The following is an 11,195-nucleotide window of genomic DNA, read 5'->3' on the forward strand; positions in this document are numbered from 1 at the left end:
ACAACATTAGCAATTCCTGCAAGACTCACTCTCATAATGCAGGAAAATCCTGCATATAATTATTTGACAGGATTTTGGCATACAAACATTTGCAAGGTTGAGAAAATGGCAATATGTGAGTGACGTAAGTCTGGATCATTACAGCACCGGCTCGCTTTCTCTCCCTCTCCTCACAAACATTTGGGGCAGGCGTGAGCTGACGTGACTATGTGACAAAGTATGTTTGTGGTCTTGGTGCTCGCTCTATCCTGGTAGGAAATAGCTGCTGACTGAGGATCACCTTCCATGATTGATAAACTCATCCATAATCTCCCTTTGCTCTCTCTGCTCAAAGATCACACAGACAGGTATAGAGAGGGGGGAGGAGGAGAGGCGGCACTGATGAGCTGTGTGTGTGTTTGTTTGTGCGCGCTCATGTGTGTATGTGGGTAAAAGAAGTGAAGGTGAGCAGATTAAAGTTGTTGGTGATCTAACCCCAAAATAAGTCTCAGAATGCTGTCATATTAGTGTGTAATATAATGTAATGCTGTAAAAATAATCTTACTTCTTATGAACAGGGTAATGGAGCACATATCTTAGATGACTGTTGCCAAACTTCTTCATTTGTTTAAAGTTTAGGTTGTTTGCATGGGGAAAATGGCTACATCAATAAAATTAAGGTAAACTTTAAACTTCATATCGATAAATAATGCAATAAGATCATTCCCAATGACACTACTAGGATCAGAGTGATCATGATCATAATAGTACCACCTCTGCCTCAATTTGAGCCAGGAATAGTCCTGTAATGTTAGCTACACTCAGCATAATAGTTTACATAATTTAATCCCAGAAAATATTGAATAAACTGTCCTTTATTTGGACTATTTTCTCTTTAGATAAGTCTGTTAATTTGTACATTCATTCAACTTAGAAAAATAGACTATCTCCAAGTATGTTGTCTTTTTTTTTTACCTTAAGCAAGTTGGGTTGTAACAAATATTTACTAGATAAGATAATAGTAAACATTTTATAATATCACTTGTTTTGACAACAAGACAAAAAATCACAGACACTACATAATGGGGAATTCAATTTTTTGAAATTCTCAAAATTGTATGCAAACTAAGGCTTGGCAATAAATCAAATTTAGGTTAGTAAGTTTGCAAAAACGTCTAAAATTCTGTTTTCACTTTGTCCTTTTGGCAAAAAGTGTGTTAAAATACCAGTTTGTGTGTTTTTGTAGCAGCAGCAGCAGCAGATGTAATGCTCTGCACATAACAAATAAGTTTTAATGTTGTTGTTTGAAAAATCTTCCAAATAACTATACTGTCTTTGTTTTTGTACATGTGTTTCTTATTAAAAGTAAGAATGACATAAAAATGATCACTCCCCTTAACACAACAATTCATATCACTTTTGCAATGAGTCAAAATAATTTGCAGTTAAGATATTATTTCAAAAATGATTAACCCAAGTTTAATCAATCTAAAATTCTGTTGGTTGTGATATAGAATGATTTAATGTTTGTATTTGTTGAAAACAATATCAGATAACTAACTAAATGAGTAATTGCAAAATTGAGGGGAAAAACTGCAATTATGCCTATGTGTTTTTTGAGCAATTTACAGTGCACTCTCACCTACAGCAGCCTTTCTGAAACATAATATGCCTGAAGGGATCAAGTTCTTGTTTTGTTTTTTGTTTTTTATTTCATTTATTTAGGTGAATGTACTGGTTTTAAAACATTTGGTACTGAAAATTTTGACAACCACAGCAGCTTGTGCTATCCTGGCTTTAAGTCACAATAAAGACTAGGACAGAACAGTTTGGGAAAATAATCTAATTGTGACATTGACATTTTTGTTTTCCCAATAAAGAAGTTGTCATTTAATATGCAATTCATTTTTTTAGTTCCTCATCTTTTGAGTTTCTCATCAAACGAGCAATAAGTTGTTTTATATTATAATGAGCATATTTGGTCAGTTAAACTAAGGTTGAACAATTTTGAAAGAAAAACTGTGATTATTTTGACTTATTGGAAATTCATTATGAATTGTTATACTGAAGGAAATGATGGTTCTATATCTTTCTTATATATAATGAGATAAACATACAAAAACAAGGAATGTACAATTTTCTTAAATTTTCCATTTGCAAATAGCTAAAGTGAACACATTTTCTTTAATATTTTCTCAATCACTCTTTGTATCATTATCACCATACTAAAACAAATTGTACTGCATTTTTTTCATACAGGGGTGGTCTTCTAATGAGATAAAGTCTAAAATAATCAAATTGGAATTGTGTGATTCAAATCTTATTTGTTCTTATCCAGCCTATAAAAACTTGCTGCATATGGAATGACATCCTGCTTTTTCATTGCACAATGTAAATGTCAGAAAGAAAAGATATCACAATGTCAAATTTTCCCAGTCTATCAGTCCTAATTCATTGCTAGGATTTGTGATGTTCCTGGACTGTTGTGTATTCAGTGACTGAGATGCATAAAGGGGCAGATATTTGATTGACAAAGTAGCAATTATGCCAGTCTATCATGAAAATCAGTTTGTATGCCTGTCTGTATGAATTTTCAGGACATTTATTTCATTGTCACACAGTGATTTCTTTTGTGCAGACCTTTGGAGACTTCTTGAATGAAATGCAGAAGATGTGGCTTCTATCATTAGGCTACTTTCATGGGACTGATTATGAAGGGTAATTATAGGATGACTAGGGAGAGGGGTTATCACTGGTGTCATTGCAGAGGCTGAACTGAAGGGTACTTTGTTGGACTGATGGCTTCTCTTTCCCAGGGGATATGAGAGTCAGATCGTGGGGTGCTGGCGACAAAAGCCCTCGTCGGTGCTGCTTTCATGCTGCGGTCCTTGGAGAGATGCAAAGAAGCAGGACTCTTCTTAATCTCATTTCTACCCAGCAACCTCTCTGTCCTCTCTGAGTGATCTTGGGCTCTCTTTTCTGTCTCTCCTACCTGTCTCCCACACTTCCCAACCCTCTTGCTCTCCGGCCTGATTAATAATGAATGAAGCAGATCATCTATCGATCCCATCCTCTTTGTGTTAGCACAGCAGAAGATATCAAACCTGTCAGAGGGTCTTAAAATAGCTGCAATGTAGAGGGGATGGTAGTGGGAGAGTTTGTTGGGTTAAGAGTCGGGGCTTGTTGTTTTTATGGTCAGCAGTTAAAGGGCATAAACTGTGGTGGAGCAGTGAGACAGGAGTAGAAGAAGAAAAGGGCACAGAGTCCTGAATTGCCTTCTCAGCTTCTCTGCTGAAGTAGAGAGGTGATGATCTGTGATAAGTGTGAAACTGGAGGTCTCTCATACCTTCTCAATCTACTTTTGGCTCTTTATTAAAGTTCATCTATGCCAAGCTGTGATCCTTCGGCCCTCTTATGTCGTCCTGAGTCTGAGAGAAATTCTCCACTCAGCCATTTCTGCCCTGCTGCGCTCACTTAATCAATCCGGCAGATTGGCTGTGCTCTCTGACAGGGCAAGGACCCTGTCAAGACCCTGATGGAGACTAAGAGAGATGTATATCTGTCGCTTTTGGTTAATATCAGCGGTCAACATTATGCAGGGGTCAGTAGTCCTTATGTTGAGGACACAGGCAGAGGGGAAGTGTAGCTAGAACAAGATCATTTACAGACTGGCTATACTGCTGGATTTGATCCAAGTTTACCTGATTTGATTTTGAAATGTCTATTCAGATTAAATCAGTCACAGAAAACTGACAGGACATGAGAGGAGCTTATACTAAAGAGCTGCTTCCCTTCAAGGGGACTGGAGAGAAATTGTTAAGAAAAGAGAGAAAAAAGAATGAACTGTTTTTTAATGCACAATATCTGGCCAGTGTTTTGTCTTCAACAATCAACCTACAAGTAAAGTCTTGTAAAATATTAGTGTAGCCCTTCACCAGATCACAGAGTGATATGACCACTGTGTGCTACAGATGTAAGAATATATCCTGAATCGGCAAAAAATCAATACAAATAAAGGGGGATTTAAATCAATACAGCACAGCTTGTGTCGCGATACTCTGAACAGTAAGTGGTGCTGCCTGCCTTTACCTCGCTTATTCAATGTCATAAACGCTCTTCAGCTGACCTGAGAGTAGCAGATAAACAAAACAGTCATGGCAGGAGTGGATGAAAACTTTGAAGAAGTGGACATGTCAAACAGTCAGACAAGCAGATAGCTTCAAGAACAGACAGCTGGACCTCTCCCGAACACAGCCCATCTGAAAACCAGTGAGTTTAAACTTGTCTTCTCTCTGACACACACTGGGAGAAAACAATCCTGAGGTTCTGAAGTCTGCTGTTATTGAATGGAGCTTGACAGGGAAAATCACTGACTTGCTAGTGTCATCGCTAACACATGGTAAAAGTTGCCAAGAGGGAGTCCAAACTAGGGATATGTGCAGTTAAACTGTTGAATTCATTCATCAAATTAGCCGGGGCGATTGTTTGTCTCTATGGAGACGAGTCCAGGGTGTGCCCTGCATCACATCCAATGACAGCTGGGATAGTTCCTGACAGAACAAGCTGTTCATAATGGATAGATGGAAGATCTTTCTTTTTTTTTTTCCAATACTGTAGCCCTCACAGAAAATGTGAATACCTAACAATTAAGCTCCCAGTCTTTTCAACTAAAGCATGGTCTTTTAATTACTGCAGATCAGGTGTTTTAAAGACTCACAGAGCAGTCATATTCTCCTTCAAATGTATCTTACTTTGTGCAGCCAGATCAAGAGCCTGCATTTATGTGAATATGCAACAACAACAAAAAAAAAAACGGTACATTGTATCTGTAATCATTGAAGACCTTGAACGTCTTGCTTTTTCTGCCTAGAAGGGCCCAAGGAATTTGTCTTTTTTTGTTGCCAATGGACTTTACAGATTATGTCATTCAAGTATTTAAATATCAAACATAAACTTATTTCACACATTGAGAAAGAAAAAGACAGGTTTATTAAGTTTGTAAAGCCTCGAACTCACATTGTGACCCATGCTGGGCTCTTGTCTCCAATGATAGGCATCACTGTGCCAGCACCTCTTATTGCTGTGCTTCAAATTTAAGTATATTGAGTGGTGAGCTCAAATATGGGATCAAACAAAGCTTCTCTCAAAAGTTGGCAATGCACATCTATAAAAGAGTAAAACTGGGCTATCCCTGGTATTAAATGTAGCTTAAATGTACCGTGAGAAGCTTTTAACTGGTTATGAAACATTCTCCATTTAATACTGACGCCTCTATATGCCCTACAAAACAGAATACACCACAAGCTCGAAGTTTAACTATATTTTTATGGTTGTTCTTAATGCCTGTCACAGCTACCGCTCCCTCCAACAAAGTGATTCACAGTGCGGAGCCCATTAAAGAGTGTGTTTATCTTTCCTTCAGCAAAGTTTCAGCCAGTCAAAAGGACGCAAAACAAGATTTTTAGAAACAAACTCCACAGATGTCAGGATTAACAAAGAAGTAAGGCGGCCGAAAAAGTCAACCAAAAATTCATGTCACAGTTGATATAGTCTTTTATACCTACAAGAAAAACAATAATATTTGATGGGTCTTCCTCAACTTAATTCACTGCAGCCATAATCCCTTCAAATAATGTGAATATTAAGGCTGAGATATCCTTTTGTCCCAATTCCATTTTATCACTAGTAATGTCCACTAAAGGCTGGGATAGTTGGTATTCTGATCTTAGTATGCCTCTGAAACAGTTACCCAGGCATGCTGGTGTCATTTATACTGTATCTTACACATAGATTGAGTATGTTATTGTTGTATCTGTATAGGTGTCAGTGTTTGACTGCTTTGATCTTGTTTGCTCTTTTCCTTTGGGAAAGTGTTAAGATTAGAATGGATTTTAATGCCATTCCTCTACATATGATGCATTCTTGTCTTGCAGGTCCCAAAGGAACAAGATTTTCATGTGTTCAAAGACCAGATATAACATAATGCAATTTTACCCGCAGGAAAAAGTCACCTAATTAATGTACTTCAGTGTTGTGTCCATGTATTTTTATTTTCAGCTGTCTGATTACATGAACCACAACTTCATGTTCAAAGACGTATAAAAATGTTATTTTTCTCATGACAATTGTGCAATATTTTTCCTCTCTTGCTAATTTTAGTCCACCTCTTCCCTGTTTCCGTATTTCCTGCAGGAGAACTTCACTCCAGAGTGTAAGTTCAAGGAGAGTGTGTTTGAGAACTACTACGTTACATACTCATCCATGCTCTATCGTCAGACCCAGTCCGGGCGCTCCTGGTACATCGGTATCAACCGTGACGGCCAGATCATGAAGGGCAACCGGGTAAAGAAGAATAAAGGAGCAGCGCACTTCCTGCCTAAAGTTATAGAAGGTTTGTGTCCTTTGTATCACTCCAGCACAATTCAAACTAAATTATTTTTGCTACCTATAACAAATCTGAGGTGAAAATATAATCATGATTTGGTTTCAGAATTAAATTTGATAATCAAGCATGATTAATCATTGATTTTACAAGATCTGCATAGCAGTTATCAAACTAAAAAACTCTAAACACTTTGGAAAAACAAGCTACATATGAAAACAATAATAATTATGTACAATAACAATTAGGGGTGTAATGGTACAGAAAAATTTCAGTTCACTACATACCTCGGTTTTGAATTCACGGTTTAGTACGTTTTCGGTGCGGTAATTAAAGCTAATAAATAACAGCTTTTTTTTTTTTTTATTAAATTATATTAAAATAAATAGGCTGAATAATTTACATTTAAATAATTAACAATGCTGCAGCCTCTTTCCAAAAGGTTTTCAATGAATAAAAATATTGATAAATAAATACATTTTGAATTACTAGGTTATTTTAACTGATATATTGACATATTTACACTCATACTTTAAACACTAAAATTTCGCAGCCAACTTGAATGCATCATCATACAACTGTGCGTTAGCTTGTTAATTATGCTAATTAACGTCTATCCTTCAGCACTGGATTACTTTTTCAACCAATGGGACCTACTACAAAGTTTGGGAGAACTTTTCACAGTCCAAATTGGTGGATAAGGAGTTTAGAGCCGTGTGAAATCTGAGGATAACTTTACCTATGACGCAGCAGACATGATGGAGTCCTCTCTCCTCCTCCTCCGAGGCTGACAGTTGAAGATTAGAATTAATTTGATTCACAAAACCAGAGCACCATTGTTATAACAAAAAGATCTCAAATTATGGGAAATTTATAACCAGCTAGTGAGCCTTTTTGTTGTTCCTCCTCGTTACAGTGATGTTCTTGTTTAAGTGGTGCCTTTTAAAATGCTTTGATACATCCGCTGGACAACGTGCTGTCAGCAACACACACCTGCTGAATAATGTCAGTGCTACTGTTGTTGTCCTTGTCCACTGTTGTATTTCACCGGGAAACACATTGTTCCTAAACAGGACACTTTTATCTGGGAATATTCAGGTTAATGCTGGCATTTGCTGTGGTTGTGTGGTTGCCAGGACAGTGTGACAGTGAGTTGTTCTCTGGTTTTCCGTCTGTGTATGAGCTTCGTTCCATACATATTCATTCGGTACACGTCTGTACTGAACTGAGAGGCCCGTACCAAATCGGTACAGTACGAATACACGTACCTTTACACCATTAATAACAATGAATAACAATGAATTTAAAGAAACTACGTTCATAGCCAAAATACTAAAACAATCCCTAAAATATTTGCCACATGACAAATCCTATGGACGAAACAATCATGACACAGCATGTGGGATAGTGATTGTTTAATCCCAATTATCTTTTTTTTGTATATGTGAGAGAAGTCAAACACTGTGACTGAAATTGAGACTGAATTACAACACATTAAACAAATATTGAACATATTAGCGACCAAAATAATGTTATTTTGATTTATAACAATTTGATGGATTATGGCAGCAAACAGCAGCACCGTGGGTAGCCAGGGCCCCCTGACTTCCAATTGACCTCCCAAAAATCCTTAAAACAACTGACAACTCTAACATCCTTAAGGAAAGGTGAGGCGTATGAAAGTGGCACCACCATCCTTATAGTTCTATATTTGGCCCTCAGTGGAAAAGTTAGGATAACTCTGTAGTAGGGTGCCAATGTATCAATACTATGGCTGGGTATTGCCACTGATTTCCTGAATCGATTTGATTCCAATTCTCAAGGCTCTGATTCAATTCGATTCTCGATTTGATTTGATTCGATTCGATATCAATCCAGGTAGAGATATTTTAGTAAAAAATCCTATGTTGTTTCTATATTTAAGAGATTCTCAGAGAACTGAAGTTGGAAATAGTACAAAAAATGTTCGAACTAGGCATATAATTAAAAATTCCAGGGTTTGCATTAAAAAATGACCCTAAACTAGAAGGATTTACGTCACTATTTTACCTCCATGTGGCCCATCCTGGATATGGTCTTTTTTGTCCAGTTTGCTTCTGTCTTTGTAGTGTTTAAATCCAAAATGCAGTCAAGTTTGGAGGTTCCTTCAGTGGAGCAGAGCTGCCAGGCCCCACCATGTTTGTTTTTACAGAGATAACTTAACTACTTATTGCATGTCCGAGTTGAAATTCTTTTTGTTAAATGAATAAAAATAAGTAAATTTTATCAATTATTTTTAACTAAATCTGATTAAGTCCATGATGTATAATTACTCTGAAGCTTATAGGGTGGTAGTAGTAATAGTCACATTTTCAGATATAGTGCATACAGTGTAGTGCTTTAATTTTAATCTGTCTGCTGTCTGTGAGGTGTGTACCATAGACACCTATGCTCTTTAATGAAAAGACAGAGCCCACAGCACTGATAAAAAGAAACATGCACCATATTATCTATCATATTATGTACATTGTACATTGTTGTAAATGTTATATTATGCTAACTTGATAGAAAATCTACATGAGATGTGAGTTTGTTACTCATATCTTTTTAAATATTAGACTAAGCGCTCCGTCATTCCCTGCTGTAATGGTGGGGCAGTGTGTGATTTGCGCGTGAAATGAAGGAATAGGGGATTGTAAAATAAAGCACACTGTACAGCGCGACACATACAGGGGTTTCACAAATCAGTCGGGGTTTGCTCCTCTTAAACGTAGCATCTTAGACGATCACTATTGTGTGTGTGAGTGTACCGGGTTTGGAGCAGCAGCAGCTTAAGCACTCTCCACCTGTAGAGCTCTGCTGCTCGCGCTGCACCAGTGGAGGTTTCCGTTTGAGGAAGAGATATTCAGCTCGTATTGATAACGCGCCTAGATAACCAAAATTAGATGATTGGGCATGAGATTTAAACCTTGAATCAGAGTTCAAACGCTTTCAGAAGTGAGTGCAGGTCCACTTTCAGGCTGCGTGAGTGATGTAAGTCTGAGACTGGTAGCGCGAGCAGCCGACAGGTGAGGGAAAAGGCATACATTAAAAGATCGATCTTTGAATTTTATGGATTGATATCAGATTTTTTTAAAAAGAATTGATCTAAATCGATCGTTTGAACCAAGGCCTAATCAATACTGGAGGCATTTCTTTTACTACCATGTGAAATGGTAGTTATGGTTAACAGGTGACTTTGTGAACTGTGAACAATATACAATAATCCAAATGCATAAACAAGCAAGCTCTAAGAATGAAGCTAGTCTCTTATTAGCTGCTGAATTCCTTGCAGCCCCAAAATGTGTCAGTAAGTTACTAAATATATATCATCAGGACTACTCAACTAATTGTTTGAACTATTTCATCATCTTAACTTTACAAAAAGAATACAGCCTTTTAACTGTTTAATTGTCAACTTAAGTGCATGTTTAACAAATGAACTGTCTGCTTTAGGCTTCAGTATAATTTTGAAGCTTCAGCATAAAATCATAATTTGCACAAATACTGATGGGGGGTGTTTTTATTGCATATTTATATCTTCAATTTTCTGTTACACAGTTGCAATGTATAAGGAGCCATCACTACATGAGCTCACCAGTGAGCCTGTGAGTCCTCCTCGGAAGACAGTGAAGACATCAGATTCTCCGTCCCTGAAAAATGGACGGAAAGAAGCTCCCAAGGCTGATGCCTCATAGCACAGGAGACTGAGGGTGGGACAAAGGGCAGCAGGGACACTGGAGACACAGTCGCCCATAATGCACTGAGGGTGGCTGAGGGAATGGCCCTCGTTGGCCACCATAATCCAGAGGTGCACTCTTCCAGAGGTGCACTACACGATGCTGAGATATAAAAGGATCAGCAGTCCATCAGCAGCCAAGAAGGCCTAAGAGAAGAGTCCCCCCCCCTCACCTGTCACCACAGAGAGGAGGACCAGGGTCAGAGCCAGAACTACTACCAACTCCCCCTCCCATTGTTTGTCTCTTTCTCGTCCCCTGTGACTCTCTAAAACACAGTCTCCTTCATTTCTCTGTCATGCTTAAAGCCTCTTTGTTCCACTGACAATATGCCTACCCACCGTCTGATCTATTCTACTGTATATTCACCACTCACTCATTCCCAGCGCTGACTCGGCATCATAATCCTACCCCCCCCCCGCGGGCCCGCTCTTGAGCCCCAAAGTTGGTGACAGTGTGGCTCAGCCAGCTTTCCACCCACCATCTGCCGAGCAGCTAAGCTAATCACCAAGGTCAACTAAAGCTCAAAGCGAGATGAAACAGCTCAGAGGGGAAAGATAGCTGCTGGGATCCTGGGTCAGGTCAGGTCAGCTGAGCGATGAGAGCGTACGAGAAAGTGTGTGGATGAAAAAACATTTCAGGGGAGTTAATGGCATTATACTTAAAGAAATTATCATTTGTGTTGTTTTGTTTTCTTTGGTGTGAAGCCGGAGTTCAATTACAAGAAGTAGAATTCACTTTATGTTTGCTCTGTAAGAGTTTATATAATGCTATTGTTACCTCAAAGATGAGTATAAAAACATAGCAAGGTGGTGATGATAATTTAAAAAAAAAAGACAGAAGTTGTAATTATAGAACGGTGTTAATAACAACAGCAGGATTTCAGAAATCCTTAAAAGGTTTATGAAGCTCAAAATAGAGACTCTGCTTGCATTGGTGTTAAAAGAAAAGAGAAATATGAAACAATATAAGATTACATTAAATATGATAAAATAAACTTTCTTCCTGGAAAGATGAGCCATGTAATAGCACATGAAAACTAGAGTTTAACTATAGACTCTTGTGAATAGAGCAATATT

General features: G+C 38.0%; 1 protein-coding gene across 1 annotated transcript in view; it reads left to right on the top strand.

Moving 5' to 3' along the window:
* The window catches only part of fgf11b (fibroblast growth factor 11b), an 81,411-nt gene extending 71,334 nt beyond the window's left edge, over window positions 1-10,077 (top strand). The window contains exons 4-5 of the mRNA XM_041801626.1: window positions 6,172-6,370; window positions 9,941-10,077. Of these exons, the coding sequence (XP_041657560.1) occupies window positions 6,172-6,370; window positions 9,941-10,077 (336 nt within the window). The remainder of the gene's footprint in view (window positions 1-6,171; window positions 6,371-9,940) is intronic.
* The last annotated feature ends 1,118 nt before the right edge of the window (window positions 10,078-11,195 follow it).

This window comes from Cheilinus undulatus, linkage group 12, assembly GCF_018320785.1.
Source record: "Cheilinus undulatus linkage group 12, ASM1832078v1, whole genome shotgun sequence".
In the NCBI taxonomy this organism is placed as follows: domain Eukaryota; kingdom Metazoa; phylum Chordata; class Actinopteri; order Labriformes; family Labridae; genus Cheilinus; species Cheilinus undulatus.